Source organism: Poecilia mexicana, unplaced genomic scaffold (assembly GCF_051168715.1).
Source record: "Poecilia mexicana isolate PSO_F unplaced genomic scaffold, ASM5116871v1 scaffold_20, whole genome shotgun sequence".
Lineage (NCBI taxonomy): Eukaryota > Metazoa > Chordata > Actinopteri > Cyprinodontiformes > Poeciliidae > Poecilia > Poecilia mexicana.
In genome coordinates, this window is record NW_028263389.1 from 21,993,207 (window position 1) to 22,013,791 (window position 20,585).

At 37.6% G+C, this 20,585-nt stretch overlaps 2 protein-coding genes across 4 annotated transcripts; one reads left to right on the forward strand and one right to left on the reverse strand.

The window, feature by feature from the left end:
* Nucleotides 1–200: 200 nt before the first annotated feature.
* Nucleotides 201–12,756, reverse strand: rbm45 (RNA binding motif protein 45). 3 transcript variants are annotated; one of them, XM_014973427.2, is made up of 11 exons: nt 12,445–12,756; nt 10,957–11,079; nt 9,584–9,710; nt 9,300–9,425; nt 9,051–9,209; nt 7,161–7,281; nt 5,595–5,685; nt 4,702–4,859; nt 4,557–4,632; nt 2,403–2,533; nt 201–586 (listed from the first exon to the last, which is right to left on the reverse strand). In XM_014973427.2, exons 1-10 carry the CDS (start codon nt 12,718–12,720, stop codon nt 2,417–2,419), a joined length of 1,374 nt encoding a protein of 457 aa, XP_014828913.1. In that variant the 5' UTR covers nt 12,721–12,756; the 3' UTR covers nt 201–586; nt 2,403–2,416. The 3 variants fall into 3 exon arrangements, with proteins under 3 accessions (XP_014828913.1, XP_087857254.1, XP_014828912.1); XM_088001128.1 differs by having other exon boundaries at nt 4,702–4,823; nt 9,039–9,209; XM_014973426.2 differs by having other exon boundaries at nt 9,039–9,209; nt 12,445–12,755.
* A 4,937-nt stretch (nt 12,757–17,693) lies between these two features.
* On the forward strand, nt 17,694–20,384 carry LOC106907627 (cytochrome c). Its single transcript, XM_014973430.2, has 3 exons — nt 17,694–17,813; nt 19,047–19,223; nt 19,317–20,384. Exons 2-3 carry the CDS (start codon nt 19,055–19,057, stop codon nt 19,460–19,462), a joined length of 315 nt encoding a protein of 104 aa, XP_014828916.1. The 5' UTR covers nt 17,694–17,813; nt 19,047–19,054; the 3' UTR covers nt 19,463–20,384.
* The last annotated feature ends 201 nt before the right edge of the window (nt 20,385–20,585 follow it).

Below are 20,585 nucleotides of genomic sequence, written 5' to 3' on the forward strand. Positions count from 1 at the left end.
TTCAAATCGGTGCATTCCCAATACACTTTGCAACAGAAGGGATCATAGGAATTAAAAATTAATAATAAAAAAGTTAGACATTTTAAATGAAATGCATATTTTTCACAACATATGTTTGGATGTCTTGCTGTCAAAAGGGTTATTGATCAGAAATTATAAAGATAGAATCCAATAAAAAATATTAATAAAAAAACGCAGAATGCAGACCTTGATGTACTTTTTATTTATGAAAAGAAAAAAAATCAGTCCAAATAACACATTCAATTGAGCTCAGTATGGGTTTACATATCTGAACTGACTGTTCAAGGTCAAGTTCTTTAAACTTAGACAACAGGATCCTGCTCACAGTTTAGCAAAAACAAATCTTCTGAATCATAATGTAGCTAATTTTCAAACTCCAAATTTAGCCTATTTTTTCCCACAAAGTCTTGCTTTGAAATGTAAATTAAACAGAAACATCATTAAACACAGAGACGCTTACTGACTGAATACGAGTCAGGCAAAGGGTCGGGTCAGAGGTCAGGAGATGATGTTGGTGTCTGTTGGTCTGTCAGGTCAGGTGTCGTTTTGTTATGACAACAGTCGCCTGGGGAACAAAAAGCTGCAGTGTTATTAACAGGAAATGGGGTGACATCATTTCAGCTTAAAAGTGCTTCATTTAACCAAGCTGTCAGTTTACTTTACCTTTAAATAAGAAATAAGGAACTAAATGAAAGCAGAACAAAGCCAGAGCATGCAAGCTGACAGATACAGTGCCTTAGAAAAGTCTTTGTAAAAGATTTTAAAAAAATACATTTACAGATGCTCTCTGTGCAACCTGACTGAGCAAAAAATAAATATTAAAACATTTTATATTAAAAATGAAGGTTTAAAACATTAACCATTAAACCAGATTCAAGTTTCTGAACAAAATGCGACAGAATGAAAAAAGTTTGCAGGATATAAAGACTTCTGCAAGGCTCTGTAACTTACATATGTTATTGTGAAACTAGGGCTGAGCGATAAATCAACATTTTCAATCCATCACATTTTGAAGACTTAATTTTTTTGGGGAAAAAAAAAATTCTCACCAATTCATCCTTTGTGTTTCCATAGAACACCTAAGGCGGCCATCTTGTTCCATAAACATGTTTAACAGTTTCTATTTATTTAGATTTTTAATACAGGTCACCTCAACCATGAAGTATTATAGCCAGGCTAAATTTTTTATTTTTTTTAAATTACAGTCATAATATTATGAGAATAAACTCATATTATTAGGAGAATTAAAGTGGTACTTTTAAGAGAACTACAACATAAAAAATTTAAATTACAATGAGAAATGTTGAGCATCTTTTGAAGTTATACTTTGTAATCAGTTTTAAAAATAATCTTTTATCAGATCAGGGTTGAATTATTATCAGTAGTAGAACTTTAAAAAGACATGCAAATAATTGACTTTATTTAGAAAAAGAACTACACAAACTGAGGTGGTCACATCAGGTCCTGATAGTTACACTCTTCTTTTGTAATTTTTTACAGTGTTTTTTTTAATGTATTTCATAATGCTTTTTTTCTGGCTAAAAAAACATTATGAATTACGGGGGAGAGGCTCTGCTAATATTATGACCATATTCTCTGATCTAAACAAACATTCTCATAGCCTGGCCCTGATGCTCAGACATACAACTCACAGAAGGAATGATTGAAATAAATCCACTTCTCGAAAATATTTTTTGTTATTTCTATTTTAGAAAAGGGAGAGAGCAAAAATAATAATAATAAAAAAAGCCAACTAAAATGGTTAAAATTAAAAAACCGGATCTGGTTTGAAAGAAAAAAATTTTAATTGGATTTTATTTTTAATCCTCATCGCCCAGCCCTATCTGAAACTCTAACTACAATACCATGAGAGAAATGATCTGAGGTGTTAGATACAGGGTTTCCCCCAGAGTTTTGGAAGCCTGGCGGGCTACTAGGCTTGACTTGTGCCCCCACCAGGCTAAGAATTATATATTTGTAATAGGTTTCCGGAACCACTGCCAATCTTTTACTGGTCTACATGCAAAGAACTTCAGCAAAAAAAGTGACAAGTCATAGATAAAGGACCAACAAATTTTGGATACTTTAATTAGTATGAAATGACTGAAACAGATGGTTTTTTTTGTTTGCCTTTTAAGATTTTTACAGTTGGTGTTTAGGTATTACTAATAATATCTTCCGACAATACATAATTGCCTAGTCATATTTTCAAATTTCCTGTAAACTTTTTAAAAAAATGTATTCAAAAACATGGTGGGCCATAGGATGACCGCCCTGGTGCTCCTACCACTGGTCTTAGCAAGTTTTCTGTGGGAAACCCTGTAGATGTGTGTACAACATTTAGGCATCATTTGCTTTGTTCCTTAAACTATAACCCTTACCTGCCAGTTCTGGTCTAGTAGGTCCGTGGGCGCTTGTGAGACTCCTCACGAGGAGGATCAGCCAGCATCACCTTCATCTTCACTCCGTTGACGATCCGACCGTGGAGCACGGCCATGGCCTCATCTGCACACTGACACGAACAAAAACACACGAGTGAAACTCACACCCACTCCAACCCACCAGGCTTCACACTTCTTTGTGTCAGTAGGTAACTTCTCATCGGAGCAGACAGAAATCACGTGTGGTAACCCAAGGCTCAATTCTGGGACTCGTATTCATCTACATCACATGTGTCAAACTCAAGGCCCGCGGGCCACATGTGGCCCGCCATGTCATTTTATGTGGCCCCCCAGCGTTTTACAGGTCCATGATTGACTTAAAATAGGTTTTGAGCACAAATTGACGACAAACTACATCTCCCATAATGCATTCCGATTGTTACCAGCCAACATTACGGCTTCTCGCCACTAGAGAGCAGCAGAGTCACCTCAAGCTGCTTATTGATTTTACCAGCGAATAAAACTGAGACATGACAAGCTAACATCAAAACGTCCAAGAAAAGAAAAATCGATTTACAAGTAAGACTGTGAATGAAGATGTGTGAGTTGGTGTCAGGGCGGCAGGTGGCACTAGACTTTTTTTGTTATCCGTTATCTTGACCGACAACATTAAAAAAATCGGTCATGTACTATTTTTATCCTGAAATTATAATCATATTAACATTGGCTATTTAGCCGCATTTTATGTGGTTTAGTGAATATTCACCGTGAATCCTGATCTCATCACAAATTAAGCAGATAAATGCATCTACATTTTTCTCCGTAGTGACAAAAAAACCACTGACTGAGGCCCCAATAACTTTTAATAAATTAAATTAAGCGACTTCACTTAAATTAGCATCACTTCACCCGCTGGGGTCTGAACGCACTTCCTCCTGGTTCCCATCTGCAGTAAAATCTGCACTAATTCATCAGTCAGTTGGATCTGTCTGATCCAAACAGATCAACTGGACTCTGAGTGTTTTACCCTGCGGGGTCCGGTGTGCGCTTTAAGGATTTTTTTTTTTTTTTTCGCTTCTCCGAAATGGACAGATGTTACGTCTGCAGCTCCTCCAGAGCGGCTCTCCTGGGTAACGTGAACCCAGAAGGCTCCATTTGTTAAATCCGCTGGATGAGTTACTCCCAGCGGTGTTTAATTCTTCGCAGTGGCGTAACGTAACTGCCTCCGCAGTGGTTGAGCAGCGCACTGCGCATGTTACAATCTAATTAACTTTTGCATCGTCATTTATTTCCTCAAGATAAACTACTGGCTCCTCAGATGGATTAACACAAAGTTGCATTCTCTTTAGTTTTGTCTGGTCTGTAATGGAGACTTGAATTTAACCGCCATTTCAAACAAAGGTTTCGAATGCGCTTCCTAACCAGAAGCTCCAAAGAGTTAACAATATGAGGTGTTCAATTTATTTTTAACATTGTATTTTCATACATTTTATGCTAGGGGTGCCCAAGTCTAGTTTTCCAGAGCTACCATCTGCAACTTTAGATGCGTTCCTTCTCTAACACACCTGGATCATTTACTCATTATAAGGCTCTACAGAACTGAGTTGCTGCTAATGAGGGAAGTCAACCTTTTGCCTGGGGTGTGTTTTAGCAGGGATGCATCTAAAAGTTGCAGTCTGAAGGACTGCAGCTGGGCACTCCTGATTTGTACCGTCAATGTGGCCCTTTGAGGGTGGCCAATATGCTGAAGTGGCCCTCGGTGAAATTGAGTTTGACACCCCTGATCTACATCCTCCTGCCAGCTCACGTTGTAACAAGAAAAAAAGTGACCATATTTACACAGATGATACACAGCTTTATATTACCATGTAACTAATTAACTCTGAATCCATCTAAGCACTGAACAGATGCTTAGAACAAATCAACGTAAGGATGTGCCATAACTTTCTCCAGCTGAACAGAAATAAAACTCAAGTTATTATCTTTGGACCTCAGCACTAAAATAGTCATCTTATTTTAGGTTAGTCGGTTATTACAGCAAATGAAGAACATTTACAGGATTAAAGAATTTTTATGATCTAAAGCTTTGAATTGTTGATGAAATGTGTTATACAAATAAACTTGACTTTATTCATTCACTCCTAAGAGACTCACCTGCTTGTCAGCATACTTCATGTATCCAACCTTCCTTCCTGGAACCAAATGGACCTCGATGAGGGAACCGAAGCGACTGCAGAGACAGACATTAGCAGTGAGATAACGCAGAAACATGGCAATGGAGAGGAGTGACGACGTTTACCAGAAGACGTCCTCCAGCACGTCGAGCGGCAGAGGGGAGGGGTTGAAGACAACAAACAGGCGCTCTTTGGCCTTACTGTCGGACGGAGCGAGCTTCTTCAGAGGCGGCAGGGTGACGTCCGTCTGAATGCGAGACATTTGTGAGACAGACGAGAATCCCTGGTGGAGAGAGACGCATTTTCTCACATCTGGGTGGGAAATATTAAGTTTACTGAAAACATTAGGTTTAATTGATGCTACCTCCCGCCTGCATGTGGCAATATGGCTGGAAGACATGAATTACAGCCATAGTCAAATCAGATTGAAATCTGATTTACAATTTTAATCAATTCTTTTCCCCTTGAATTATTTTATTTATCTATTTATTTTTACAAATGACAGAAAATATCTTTAAAAGCTGACTTTATTTCAGATGACCTGAAATCAGAGTTGGGGGAGAGGGAAAGATGGTAGTTCTTGGGTTGGCTACAGAGGACCGGTGAAAAAACAAAACCCAGATTTTGCAAAACTATAAATCTTCAAAGCAAGAAAACGTTATTAAAGATAAAATTGATTTACTGTCCATCTGTAGGTGGCAGCATTTCACACTTCTACTACCTGGATGTTGAGTCAATATGGTGAATAACAAAAAGTCCCACTTATTTTCACACTTTAGTGTTAATATCACAAAATTCGTTGCAAATATTTCTGAAGTAGCACAACAAAATCCATTATTTTGTTTGTAAGAAGAAAAAACAATTACAAAACAATTGTGAAATTCTGAAGGAACCAATTTGTTTTGTTTTTTTTTAAGGAAAAATCTGTTCATTACAACTGGGACCATATTTGGTCATGTGAAGGAATGTATTTGCAATAGGAGGAGCTGGAAGGAGAACAGGAAGTGAATAAACTCACAGCGGGTTTGATCATACTGCTGTTGGCTCCGTTCCACACTGAGGAGAGGATCTGGGCTGTGACAAACTGAGAGGCCATCCGGCCTGCAGGGCTGAACACAAACATCGTTACTGGCACTCAAACGCTCTCGCTCTTCCTCCCATCAGTCAAGTTCTCTATGATCAAGTTTTTGACTGATCAAAAACCAATCGTTTTTGCCATAACTGAATAATTGTAATAATGCCATAATTTTGGTACTATTACAATATAGTACAATGTATTCAGGATTTCTATGGCTATACATTGTGACACTTTTGGGTTACATTTATTACAGGTCATGTCGTCATGGTACATGTTTTCTTTTACATATTAATTAACCTAATTCTACGACAGATCAGTCCGTCTTCATTTTCAAATGTTTTTCTCTGAAAACGTTGTATGACAACCAGACAGACTCAATTTATTAAATACATAACTTCTGAGGGAACTGGCTGCACTAGATTAGATTTTCCTGCATCAGAGTAAAGGGGTTTGATTATATAATAAGTAGAGTACACTTCTCAGATTTTGATTTGTAATATATCTCCTGAACAGATTTGTAACAATGTCTGATTTTTTCCCCCAGGTTTGGCTGAGACTCTAAATTTACATAAACCCAATAAGATTTTTTTTCTCTGTCTGAAGTTAAATCTATTATTATTATTTTAGGTTAGTCAAAGTTACCTAACTTATTTCTACTTACTAAATATCACAATAATGACAGAAAGGATATGACAGAGATTTATTTATTAATGTCTTCAGAATCAGAAGTTTACATACATTTCCTCAGTATTTTGTAGTATTGCCTTTGTCTGACTCTGATCAAACCTTTTGGGTTTCGTTCTTCAAGCTCCTCTGTTTGCTAGAGTTCTGGTTTGTCCTGACAGAACTGGTGGAACTGAGTCCATTTTGTGGGCCTCCTTAGTGTCACACGCTTTTTCAGACCTGCCCACATTTTCTCCATAGAACTGACTTCATATCTTGGCCGATTTCTTCTGGCTTTCCGTTGTTTCAAAAAGAACCCCACATATTTGAGATGTGGCCTTCAAATACAGCTACAAGCTTGACTCCAATTAACTCAAATGTGTCAGTTAACTTGTCAAAAATTTTCGATGCCATGACATCATCCCCTGGGGTTGACCTCATTGCTTAAAGAGACAGTAAGCATTCTGTATGTAAACTTCTGATTTTGAAGACATGAATAAATAAATCTCTGACACATTCTGTCATCATCACTAGCAAACACAAATACTTTTGTTATTTGTTATTGGTCTGACTTAACTTGAGACATGTGTTTATTGGATGTATGTAAATTTCTGGTTTCAACTGCATTGTACTGCTTAACGTACCGCTGCTGACACACTGAAGTTTGTGGTTGTAAAGAAACAAAATGTGATAACGGTCAAGAGGTGTGAAAACATTTTCAAGGCTCTGCCAATTGACTGTCCATTAGAAAGATTATTGACAGTGAATGCTCTCTCTAAAACAACATCCAAGGCTACCTTAAGCAATGTGGTGTGTGTGTGTGTGTGTGTGTGTGTGTGTTACCTCTCTCCATCTTCGTAAAAAGCCACTTGAATTCGGTTGCCAGGTGGATACTCAAAGCCGTTCAGCTTCTCCTTGGCATAAACTGCTGATCCGAGATTATTGTAGCGAATCAGAGCGTGACCTGGAGGCACACGGAGGAGCCCAATTTAGGCGGGTCATCTCCAATCAGAACCAACACAAACTGCTGACACCAAAACTTCTGTTTCCTATGAAAATGTTTCTTTGAATCTTTTCTGAATAGATTTTTTTAGTGTCCATTGATATCTGCTAACAAACTGATCGAAAACAGCTGACCTGCCATGTGTGATGACATCATCAACGCCAGGGTTTGGTCATAACCAGCCCAGTGACCCATATCAAGGTTTTAAACAGCTTAAAGACTTTTCTATCACACTCTTCCAATAGTTGGAAGTTATTGTACTGAGATATATGATCATATTTCTGTTTTTAAAATACTTTAGTTTTTTTGTTCTGATGTGGTATCTGTGATATGTAAATGTGATATTTTCATTATTTCATGGTGGACAATCACAATTAACAAAAGTAACAGATTGCAAATATCAGTAAATAATATACATGCGTTTCAGTTACTAATAAAGTTACTGAAAATTACTGACTTTTCAATGAAAATAGTCTAATGGGTATGAGGTATATTCAGCCCCTCCAGGATTTTGCAATTCATTTTATGCAGTCAAAATCAGTTTTTGATTTTGACTGCAAAATCAAAAACTGATTTTTGATCAGTTTTTGATCAAAAATCAAAACTGATCAAAAGTTTTGATTTTTATCAGTTTTGATCAAAACTGATCAGTTTTGATCAGTTGTGATCAATTGTTTTGAACAACTGTTTAAAACAATTTAGAACAATTTCTAAATTGTTCTAAATTTCTAAATTTAGAACAATTTAGAACAATTGTTCTAAATTGTTACTTTAGAACAATTACTTTAATTGTTCTAAAGTAATTTAGAACAATTACTTTAGAACAATTACTTTAATTGTTCTAAAGTAATTTAGAACAATTACTTTAGAATTGTTCTAAAGTAATTTAGAACAATTACTTTAGAATTGTTCTAAAGTAACAATTCTGCTACTTTAGAATTGTTTCCAAAAATATTTTGTGATTTGTTTTTTGTCATTACACCGCTTCTAAATTTTCACATATAAAAGTGAAAAAAGTTGTGCTATGGTGGCTCAGGGATTAAGTGCAACCCACATATGGAGGCTTTCGTCCTCGACGCGGCTGTCGCAGGTCTGATTCCCGGCCTGGCGACCTTCGTCACATGTCCTCTCCCTTCTCTCATTACCCACTTTCCTGTTAATTCACTATCAAATAAAGGCCAGTAGAGCCAATAAAATCTTTTAAAAAAAGGGGGAAAAAATGGACAAATTGAACACAAACATTTTCACTCTGTAAAGAACTTAAATAACTTTATTTTTATTACTTACCATATTAATCACGGACTATAACTTCACATAAAGAGACGGCAGTACAAGTAAGACATACTGCCACCTGCAGGTGGGAGATAGTCACTTAAACCTAATGTTTAACCTCTTTTTTTTAAGGTTTTAAGGTTTTATCTACTGGTCTTTATTTGACACTGGAGGGACTGAATATTTAACTTATTATACAACATTGTTTGTTTTACTTAAACCAACATTTTGTGTAAACATGACGATATTGTGAAACCATTATATTTTAATTCAAACTTTTCAAGCTGTGTAACAAAGAGACCCTCCCACCCCCTCTTCACAACTGCTCTCTAACTCGACCATGTATCGACCTCCATTTGCCGCTGAAAGTCATTAGAACGGTGAGAACAATCATATCAGACCTGATAAAACACACAGCAGAATTAATCCACAGTGGGGGAGAATACCTTTGCTCATACCATACGAGTCTCTGTGAAGCTCACAGTACTCCATGCCTGGGATGAGGTCAAACAGAGCAAAGATCTGCTCCTGGGTGAGCGCGGCCCGCGTGGACACCATCAGAGAGCGGGTGAACTCGCTTTGGCGGTAGTCCATCATGGAGTAGTTCCCCTGATCAGCTGTAGTACAGAAAAACAAAAACAAACAAGGTAAGAAACAAAAAAAAAGTTCAGATTTTAAACGTTTGATCGTGTTTTTAAAGTGCATACGGGTGATGATGGGGTATTGGTTCATGGAGTCACTGGAGCTGTAATCTCCCCCCCTCGCCCCTCCTGCAGAGTAATCTTCGGAGGAGTTATTTTTACTGCGGGGTTCAGCGAGGATGGCCCTGTAAGCTGGAGACAGTACCACAGTTTTTGTATTTAACCAACAAGACATTGGCTGAGGTCCTAATTCATGAAATCTATTGTTATGAACGTTTCCAAAACTGCTTCTCAAGTGATAAATTCCACACTACAACCTGAACCAGTGGACCGACCCGGCACAGACTCACATTTGTCACAGTTCTCGATGGCAAGGGCAGCTTGAGAGGGTTTGTAGTAGCGCACGTAGCCAAGGCCTTTGCTTTCACCTGTGACTTTGTTTCTGATGAGGATGCAATATTCAATATCTCCGTACTCCTGGAAAACAGTCATGGGACAGAAATGAAACAAATGCTGCTCTAATATTCTGAACGGGTATGCAAGATACTCTAAAGTTGATTGGTCTTATTGATTAACAATTGATTAGCAGCCACGTTCTTAAAAACTTGAGTTTTCTCTTGTATTAAGATGGCTAACCGACTTTCCACATATTTTCATAAGCTGAATTTAAAAAAAGAAAAGAAAACACATTACACTTTAACATTATTTTGTGTCAGCTGACTGAAAAAAAAGAAAATTGTGGTTTTCTCACATTAATAAACTTTGACATATTTATTAAAAAAATCAAAAAGAAACCTCTTAGGTTGCTGAATAGAAAAATAAAAGATAAAAAGTATTTTTATACTTTAAAAATAAGTATCGGTCGAGGCCATGGTCTTGAGCCGGAAAAGGGTAGAGTGCCTTCTCTGGGTTGGGGGTCGAGGGGGTCCTGCCCCAAGTGGAGGAGTTTAAGTATCTCGGGATCTTGTTCACGAATGAGGGAAGAAAGGTAGGCTCTACGGAGCCCAGCCACCCTATCCTTTAGAGATAAGGTGAGAAGCTCAGTCATCCGGGAGGGACTCAGAGTAGAGCTGCTGCTCCTCCACGTCGAGAGGAGCCAGTTGAGGTTCGGGTATCTGGTCAGGATGCCTCCTGGACGCCTCCCTGGTGAGGTGTTCCGGGCACGTCCCACCGGGGGAGGGGAAGACCCAGGACACGCTGGAAGAAGTGGCTGGGGAGAGGGAAGTCTGAGCCTCCCTTCTGAAGCTGCTACCAACGCGACCCGATCCCAGATAAGCGGGAGAAAATAGATGGATGGATGGCATTATTTATGTGAAACTGTCTGTAGTTGCTCTTGAAGGAATGCTTCATGAAGTGCACTAACTCACAACAGCCTTCAAAATCATTTTGCATCCCTAACCAGACTCTGGGCCATTTCTCATTCCTGTTCTGGCGTTGCTCTGCCATCTTTCTTTCTGCATCAACTGGCTCCACTTGAGGATGAGCAGCAGCACTGACAGCTGTGTAGCGGACAAAAGCAGATCCGTGGTTGATAGAGGTAGATAAGATTGTTGGATAGGATCAGTTTCACATCCAAGTATCGGCCAATCACTGATCTTCCAAAACAAAGGAAATTGGGGCCGATTTATCTGTGTACTTATAAAATAAAGGCTTGAAATATTTCACCATATTTGCTTTACATTTTAAAATGAATGACAAAATGATATTGTAAAAGAGTAATTACTCTGAATGTGTTTTTCAGATCCTCCTCTGTGAAAGTTTTGGGAATCATGATGAAGATCCTGGTCAGCTCTTCATCCTCAACGTCTCTGTGTCTGGCTGATCCTCGTGACTGTGCTATAAACACCTAAAAAAACACACAAAACAACATCCATATTATAGTCTAATAAATCATATTCATAAATTAAGATAAAGCAGAGATTTGCTGTCATTCGTTCAGGACTCTGGTGCTGGCACCATCCGGACCTGCAGCCTTGCTCTGATTCATTCTCTCCAGCTGCCTTTTTGCTCCTAGATACAGAAAAGTGGGATGGGGAGGCAAAGGGAGCAGCAGCTTCTCCTGTTTTGGTTGAAGACAAACTTGTGGAAGCAGAAGAGTCCATAACTGAGGTAGAAGATAGGACATCTGAGGTTTGACAGGAAAGTTGTGGGTCAGAGGAAGGTGGGACCTCTGTATGGTAGAGGACAGGAGAGGATGACGATGATGAACTTGTTCCTGAACTGAACCTGTTGAAAAATGTGTTCAGCTCATTTGTTCTGTCAAGGCTTCCATCAATCTGATCCTCCTTTTGCTTGAAGCCTGTTGTTAATCTTCTTCATCCCTGACCACACATCTCTAATATTGTTCCTCTGCAGTTTATTCTCCAGCTTCTTCCTGTACTTCTCCTGTATTTCAACAAAGGTTTGTATTCAGAACAGAGAAAAACAAGTTTACATCAGATTTCTCCAGATGAGGTCTTGGTTTGGAGACATGCATCCTTGACATTAGCATAAAACAAATCCGAAATCTTGTTTTTTTGCTCCTGCTCTGCATCCATGATGCCTCCTTTTCAACTCCTCTGGGCTTTCTGGTTTCAGCTGTGGTATTATTTTAGCTTTTTCAATGTTGATCAGCTGCTCCCTGTTGTAAACCATCCTGTTGCTATGGTTATGCATTATAACAAGATAACAAAAACACAAAAAATATTGCCAAAAATCAATATTTTTGGCAAAATATTGATCCAAAACAAGAGACAACTGTTCAAAACAAGCTATTTTCCTCCAAAAAAAAGCATAAATTATTTTTTTATTTAAAAAAAAAAAGAAGAAATCTCAATGAAAATACACACAGAGCTACTGACAGACTAATAGAAAAATGGGGTAGTAATTTAAAAAGTGCCATTTCTTAAAATTTATAAAAGGTAGATTAAAAAAATGTAATTGGATATCAGTAACATGGTTTTTGAGGAATACCTGGAATATGAAATGATGAAAACTTTACATTACAAAGATATTGCAAAGAAATTACCTCACCGGGTCAAAAGACCCACTTAGAGCGTGACCTGGAGTGTAAATAACAGCTAACATGATAAGAACATGTTAGCTGTTATCAGGTTACCCATTAGCATGTTAGCCACAGCTTTAACCGAATTTACTTAGATATTAACATTGATAGATTATATTTCAGTCAGCTGGTGTAACTTCTCCGTTATTACCAGCCCATTAGTCGTACCTTTATCGGTTTAGTCCCCTCCTGCAGCACCTTTCCGTGCATTTCCTCCATGGCTAAGCAGGCCTGTGACGACTTAGCGAACTTCACATATGAGACGCCTTTGGGCTCCTTTGTCTGCTTGTCTTTGACCAGCCAGACCCCCTGAACCTCCCCAAACTTCGAAAAACTCTCCCGAAGCTCGTCTTCAGTTATAGACCGACTGGTGACCACGAACAGACGGCTGTTCGGAGGGTCGTCCAGGTTTTCGGGCATCTGTTTTGAAGAGCTGTCCTCCATCTTTGCTTTTCTTCTGCAATCGCCGGTGATGCGTTTGGGTGCTCTTCAGAAGAAGAAGAAGAAGAAGAAGAAGAAGAAGAAAGAAACCCTGCGCTACTTCTCGAAGCTGCTATTTCGCTCTTACATATGAGTGCAGATCTTAGACTGTGGATATTTCCGACTTTTCCTGTGTTCCTATCAACCCAAAAGTTACATATTGATATAAACATTTTAATATATGAGTTTAAAACAGGAAATTTGATCGTCTCAAACTTCTCTCGTTTCGAGAAAAAATAGATTATGAATTACATTCCGTTAAGAAAAAAACATAGAAAATGATTATCATAATATCTTCATTTAATTGTTTTCTATAAGAACGTTGCTTTTATTGGTTTTTATTGCATATATTGTAGAAATTCCAACTCAACGATTTATTATGCGGGGATTTAGGGTCATCCAATGGAAAAAACTATAATCACGTCAACCAATTGATAGTTATATTTTTTCTTAATTTATACCCGAAATACAATCCAAAACACCTGATTTATGGCCTTTAGGACTCATTAAAGTATTGGTATGGGGTGTGAATGTTTATGAGTTATATACAAGTGATGTATGGTGGTCAGGAGCAAACTGAACCCAATCAAGCCAAACTCAATGTAAGGCAGAAATCAGCCAAAAATGTTGGGAGCAGTTGGCTTAAACATAGCAGGTATGTTGGGCCCAGGTGTTCCTGGTCAGCACCTGATGCCTGTCCAATCCCACCTCACTTGATAGCAAGATGTGAAAGCCAAAAACCAAGGTTTTCACATCTGACACCCCCTTTCAACCATAAAGGCTCTGTCATCTGAGGGAGGGGGGCTTAAAGTAGAACCATTACTTCACCAGATTTCCTGGGATCTGATGAATGCCTCTTGGTTCCTTGACAATGGTTGCTTTTCAGAACATCCCACTGTGAAGAAAGCCTGGTGCAAACCCAGAAACAAAGGTTTTGGACCTGTTATCCCATGACCCAGTCTAAGACAACCAGAAGTCAGTGGATAGATAGATGGACAAACGGACAGATGGACCCAACTTATTTTTTTAAAAGTGCATGTCTTTAGACCTTTGCCAGCCAACAAAATTTGGCTATTGCCAGTCAAAACTGGTTCTCCAGATGAAAATAAAATACAAGGGTAGATATTGTTTTAGGCCCAGATGGTTCAGTTACCGTTGAACCTGACAAGTGGGGATTAATTCAACTAAAGCGTCTGAACATATGTGTCTTTTGGCATCCAGATAAGCAAGGATTGTGCAATGAGCAGCGACTGGTTGGTCTGATGTCCAAATCCTAAAAGTCCATGATGAAGTAAGGATGTGCGTTAAGATCTTGTCTAAGAGCATCAGAAACAGGATCAGTGACAAGAGGCTACCCTGACTGACTCTAACCTGAACTCTTCACTTTGCCCTGAAATGTGGACAGAGCCAGGAGAAAATAGAAAAAAAAAAATCAAATACAAGAGGATTTCAGAAAAACTTGTTACTCATCATATTTGTTCATTGTGAAAGTTCAACAAAACTTTTCTGATTATTGTTGTGTGTTCACACAAGTATTGAAACACATGACTTGATAATGCTGATGACTGATTTCTAACAGGTTTTTTCAAGACTGCAAAGTCTTGTTTACTACCATCTACTGATGCTGTCATTTCACCTATGAACATTTTAAGACATGGAAAAAATTTCCAAATAACTAGGAGTTACTAGTCCTATTCTCATCCAACTATTTTTTATACTCTCTTATCCTTTTTAGCACAGCTTCATAGACACACAGAACAAATGACCACACCTAGGGAAAATTTAGAGAAACCAGTTAACCCAACAGTCATGTTTTTGGAGGAAGGGGGAGTACATGGAGAAAACCCATGCATTCATGGGGAGAACATACAGATTCCATGCAGAATCACTTGAGGCTGGGATTCGAACCCAGAACCTTCTTGCTGCAAGTAAACAGTGGTATCAACTGTGCAGCCTTTGTCATTTCCACTATTTTTTAACCACTTTTCAAGAACATGTCAATACATATATAGATGTATTAATTATTTAGTTAAAGCTATTATTAATATTAATATATACATAATCTTTGTTACATTAATTTTCTTAGATGTCTGCCTTTAATTGACAATTATGAAACTAGGCTGATCTCCAACAACTCCTTCAAACTCATCCTAGTTTAGCTTTTAGGTGTTTTATTTTAGGTCACCTTAATTTGATCCTATTCTACATCTTAACCCTTGACAGGTGAAAACGTTAATGGTATTTTCCCTTAGAAACTGTTATGTCCAAGGAATTAGAAATTAGTTTAAGAAAAATTACAATTTATACATGATAATAAAAATATGGCTCATTTAGTTGCTTTTGTTGTTTTGTGGATTTGGGCCTGAAGTTAGAATTAAAAAGTGAGGTAATTTAATTTTTAATGTGTTAGGGGTTGTTTTAGATTTTCTTCACCAGATTTTCTATTTTATGAAATTAAATAAATTTTAATGTAATTTGATGAAACACTGTCACGTTATTCACCCTTTAGCTTAAACCTGGCTAGAATTCCTTCTAAATTTATTTCCAGAATACTTTAAAACAGATTGTGTAACAATTATTTTCCAGAATGTTAAATGTTATAATGTAATAAAAGAAACCAAAGCAGTAGTAATGAATGTTGATGCTTTCTGTCACCTTTGATCTACCTCTGAAACACTAATCCTCTTTAGTTACGGCCTTTCTGAAAACCAGGACAGGATTTAAAAGTTCTTCAACAAATCATTGTAGCTTAAGTGAAAACATAAAATATATATAAGAAATAAATAAACTGGGTGCAGTGAAAAACACATAAATAGGAAAAAACTACAGGAAAATAAGATATCTGTTCTTGACTCGGTTAGGATAAAACATGATGGTTTTGCTAGAGTTAAGGATTATCCAAGAATGTTATGAACCTAAGTTGACTTACGCAGGGTGAAATTGTTTTAAATTTTGTAAAATATCACTATTTATAAGACAAAAAAATTCCTTTGTTTTTCTTATATTTTCAAAGTGGATGAATTATTTGGAAAACAGGAATGAGAAGTAAAGAGATAATTACAGTAATAAATAAAGCAGTTAGATGGACTTGATCATATTTAAAGTAACAATTTCCTAATTGTGTCATCATGTTCTCCGATTTTTTTTTTTTTTTTTTTTTTTTTTGGTACAGCAGAGTATTTACTGCTAAGGCAGATTAGATTGTATTTAGACTTCAGCTCAGATCAGCTCCGATCAGTTAATTAACTCAGGGATTAGTAATAACTTGTTTACAGAAGGCTGTGCTGACTGCAGATCTGAAGTAATGCTCAGAAGTGAAACGTGAACAGTTTACTATCCATATTTATTAGTCCAAGTTCATTGTCAGACAGTCTCATTAAGGCTTCATTTTCATGAAAACATGTTGCTAACTTATGCAGCTTACTTATAGATTATTGACTGCTTCCTAGAATGACCTTCCCAGAAGCCATTTTGCCTTCCTCAATGGAAGATTTGTACAAATGTCCAGAACTTTGGTCAGAAAATGTCTGTTGTTCTAAGCTCTTGACTTAATTAATGTACTGTTTATACAATGACAGTTTGCCCTATAAAGATGACTAAATATTTAAACTCTGATTAATTTTTTTTTATAAGGTCAAGGCTCTCAAACTAACTAAAGTAGAACTAAATAACAGCTGAGTGAGTTGCTTGAGTGGTTGCTGCCAGTTTTGGTCATTTTGTACTTTTTTGGAAGCAAAATACCAAGTGACAGTTTTGTACCAACAATGTGTCAGTTGATACCAAAAACATAAAATTCTCTTTGCTTCTTTTGTACATGTTTCATATGCATATTTAATATTTCCTTAAATCCACTATCCTACACATCCTTAGTGGGGCTGCCAGAGGTGCTGGTGCCCATCTCCAGAGGTCACCCTGGACAGGTTGCCAATCCATAGCAGGGAGAAAGGCTAATATAGCATTTCACATAATTGTCAGAATATATTAAAATGTGCATGAAGTCTGAATATTTTTAGGATAGTTTCTCTACATAATTTATGAAACTTCCTAAATTCAAATTTAAAAAACTGATAGAAGGGGATTGAATGGTTTGCTTAGGAATGCAAAATGAAAAAGAATGGTATAAATTTATAAAACGGCACCAAAATGAGTACAAATTTTCCTCTTGGAATTTGGTCTCCAGCTGTCTTCCAAAGCATTTTATAATTGTGTCATTTTGGAACTTAAAACAAAATAAAATTAAATTTGAATAAAACTTGAAAACCAAGCAAAATCACAAAATTCAGACTAAGCTTCAGTGCTAATATGTATGTTCAGTACTTATTTCTCTTTCTTGTGAAACAATACAACAAATGATAAATTGTTTTGCTACTTTAAAATGTCAATATGCTGGTCTAAACCTAAGTATTTACCAAGGTAAGCCTAAGAACCTTTGATCCAAAGGATTAATCCTCAATCTCGTTCTACCAGCACAAAAATTAACCTCAATAAATTTCTAATACGATCTCAATATCAATTTGATTTCGATACCTGAGATGTTTACCTTAGTTTATCTTAACAAATGTAGGTACCTCGGTATTTCTCTACGGTACAAATTTAACAATTTAAGCTGTTTTTAGTTATTTGGGGACATCGAGGGTCAGATGGAGATGATCCAGACGCCTTAACTGTCTATCGGAACGCGATTTACCCAAGTGTTCTCCATCCATTTGTTTTTGAGTGAAATATATTCCGTTTATTTCCAACTTAGTAAAAAAAATTAGCATATTTTTTCTATAAATATACATTGATTCATTTAAAGTAGTCTTTTACATGGTAAAAACCTATGAAGACATGGAGGTATGGTTTGATAAAATTTAAAATTCCTAGTTGTCCTTGAATGTAGCGTGAGCGTGGCGTAAACCCTTAGCACGTGACGTGATTGCGTAATGACGTAAAAAGCCGGTGCCTCTAAAGCGGTGTGACCTTCGCACGTTCGCCAGTTAGCGCTGCTCAGCTGACAGAGTTGCATCTCTTCTGTTCCGAGAGACTTTTTTTTACCGCCACGTTTTAGCCTAAAGGTAATTTTTATGCCTTCTATTTAATTACTATTTCCTAAATAGATAGACGCAGATATAGTTTTCTAAGAATAAGGCTCTGAAGGGAACCGGGCGAGTTTAAGGACATGGTGTGCCGTTACCGTTAGCTTGCAAGTTGGTGAATAGCTCACTTGCTCTCTTTGCGTACTGTGTAACGGTTAAGTAACGTGAGGCTTTTATAAGGAGCAATGCGGGCATTTTGGCGGTTATATTAACGTTTCATATTTACGTAGAAGCCAACCGGACTCCTGCAAATTTCTCAGCAGAAACTGCGTTGTCAGTGCTCTGCTTGAACAGCGACATTGAAGCATCCTTGACTGCCTTTATAGGAGATGTTCACGCGTCTAACCTAGAGCCAGGCCGGTCCGGAACAGCAGAGTTGGTCGAATTTGCTCTTTTAGTCGCTCTTTTAGACTTAAACACACGTGCCTTCTGTTGGAGATAAATTTATGTTACATTTTATGTTTTTAGAAAGCAACAAATTGCTGTAGTCAAGGAGAAACGTCCTACTTCAGCTTGACATTATATTATATGGTAGTTAAGCAATAATTAAGTGTTTGGTGATTGTGTAAAAGAAAATGTAATCCCTTAAAGTGACTCTGACACCGAATTATCGGGGTCATTTTAAGATGTTTTCGGGGGAATTGAACTCTAAACCTCTTAAAGAAAGAAGAAAGTAGGGTTTAAGTTGAAATTAACCTTATTTAACCAAAGTAAAGACACGACCATCAAGCTTATGTCGTATTAGCTAATCTGCTTTACTTACCAGTCAAAACACCAGAGGCCACAGAAGCACCTATTATTAAAACACCTTTAGCTAAGTTCATTAGTGTTGGCTTCTTTCTGCATGAACCTAAACATCAAAGCTGTCCTCATCTGACTTTATACTATTAAGACTGACCTTAATTACCTCTCAAACCTGGCAACCGTCTTTTGCTTTTTATGGAAAGAAACTAACAGCTTTGTAGTGCCGTATCTGCCTGTCGGGTTTTTTAGAATTTACATCAGCCAGATGCTGGTGTTACATTATGGAGGCCGCACTTGTTAGGTATGAGGAACACGGTGTCACCTTAAGTAACCTTCAAAGTTATGGGGAAAAAAATACAGAAGTGCCCGGCGTCTGCGATGGTATTATTGGCACTTATGTTTGTTTATGTATATAAACAAATGATATACATCATACATTCACCTTTCACTTTGCTTTCCCATTTCCAGAGCTCATCATGGGGGATGTTGAGAAAGGAAAGAAGGTTTTCGTCCAGAAGTGTGCTCAATGCCACACCGTGGAGGCAGGGGGCAAGCACAAGGTGGGCCCCAACCTGCATGGTATTTTCGGACGCAAGACTGGACAGGCGGAGGGCTACTCCTACACAGATGCTAACAAAAGCAAAGGTCAGTGACAATTTCTGGGTCCAGATCATAAATAGAAAGTAAGAAACTTTACCTAATTTAGTTTTTTTTTTTTTTTTTTTTTAATTCTGCCAGGTATCGTCTGGAGTGACGACACCCTCATGGAGTACCTGGAGAACCCCAAGAAGTACATCCCTGGCACCAAAATGATCTTTGCTGGCATCAAGAAGAAGGGAGAGCGCCAGGACCTTGTCGCTTACCTCAAGTCATCCACATCGTGAAAATGTTGAAGAGAGACAAAACAAAGATGAGAATATTTAATGTACTCGTTTAGGTTATTTTCAGCTCCATGTGTGTTCAATACCTGGTTTTATGTTTAGTCATTTGTACAGAAGGTGTATTTATTTTGTACATGTTGGGCGAAGAACGGTTCCAGTAGGTTGTACAAGTGACCAAACGTAACACTGCAACACTTATTATTTGTGGATCTGTCCTTATAAATACTAATCTCATTTAAACGTTACTTGCCATGATAGGGTGGCCTGACCTGTCATTCATTCTGTTCTCCATGACAACGGTTCATTTTTACGGTTCATTGTAAATTATATAAGTAAGCAAATATCAATTAACAATATTAAATTGGAGAAATGTTGGGACATCTGGTGGGGATTTGGTGTCGAGTGGAGTTTCTGAGTGAAGCTTTCATCTGATAGGAGCGCTCTTAAATTTCCACATGCTGAATTCGGACAATACCTTCTTTTGTGTTTTGTTACAACTGAAGAGCCCCTCCTCTCTGAGCTCTTGTTTTAACTCCTTCCTGGCATCGGATTTGATGTATGTCAAGGAGACGAATCATGCTAAGGGTCACACGTTTGTTATCTGCCTCTTCACAGCGAAGAATTGTGAGTGTTTAATATCTTATTGCGGCCTTGTAAAAACCACCAACTATGCTCAGAGTGTGAAATCAGCTGGCAAACAGTCACCATGCCTAACTTTGTTACCAGAGCTTCTGTTTTCAGAAAAACTACCAAGGGTACCATCTGGATCGACAGATTATATTCACTTGATTTCACAGACTGCAAGAGTGTCGGTTTAATTTATTTTACTGTATTCGGTGCTCTAAGACAAGGATTTTGTAGCTGTGTTTGGTTTTGGACAGAAAGGTTGAAAGGTCAAAATAAAAAACTTCAGAAGCAAAAAAAAGAGAGACTTGTTTCCTGTTTGTTTTTGTAACCTCACTTCACTTAGCTAAATCTTGTAGAAGTATTCATACCTCTTAAACTTTTTTTCACTTTGGCATCGTGATAAGGGGACACGATGTAGCACTTTGTTTTCTGAAAAACATTCATTGACTCATCCATTCAAATCAGCACCTGCCTGACTGGTCTGTGTTGTCTGTGAATC

What these genes read in the sequence shown, in the direction of transcription:
- rbm45 (XM_014973426.2), bottom strand. Translation starts at nt 12,720, where the DNA reads ATGGAGGACAGCTCTTCAAAACAGATGCCCGAAAACCTGGACGACCCT. An exon ending in CTCGTATGGTATGAGCAAAG is followed by an intron (nt 7,282 to 9,038) that starts GTATTCTCCCCC and finishes GTGTGCCTCCAG; the next exon opens with GTCACGCTCTGATTCGCTAC. An exon ending in TTTTACGAAGATGGAGAGAG is followed by an intron (nt 5,686 to 7,160) that starts GTAACACACACA and finishes GTTTGTGTTCAG; the next exon opens with CCCTGCAGGCCGGATGGCCT.
- LOC106907627 (XM_014973430.2), top strand. Translation starts at nt 19,055, where the DNA reads ATGGGGGATGTTGAGAAAGGAAAGAAGGTTTTCGTCCAGAAGTGTGCT. An exon ending in AGATGCTAACAAAAGCAAAG is followed by an intron (nt 19,224 to 19,316) that starts GTCAGTGACAAT and finishes TAATTCTGCCAG; the next exon opens with GTATCGTCTGGAGTGACGAC.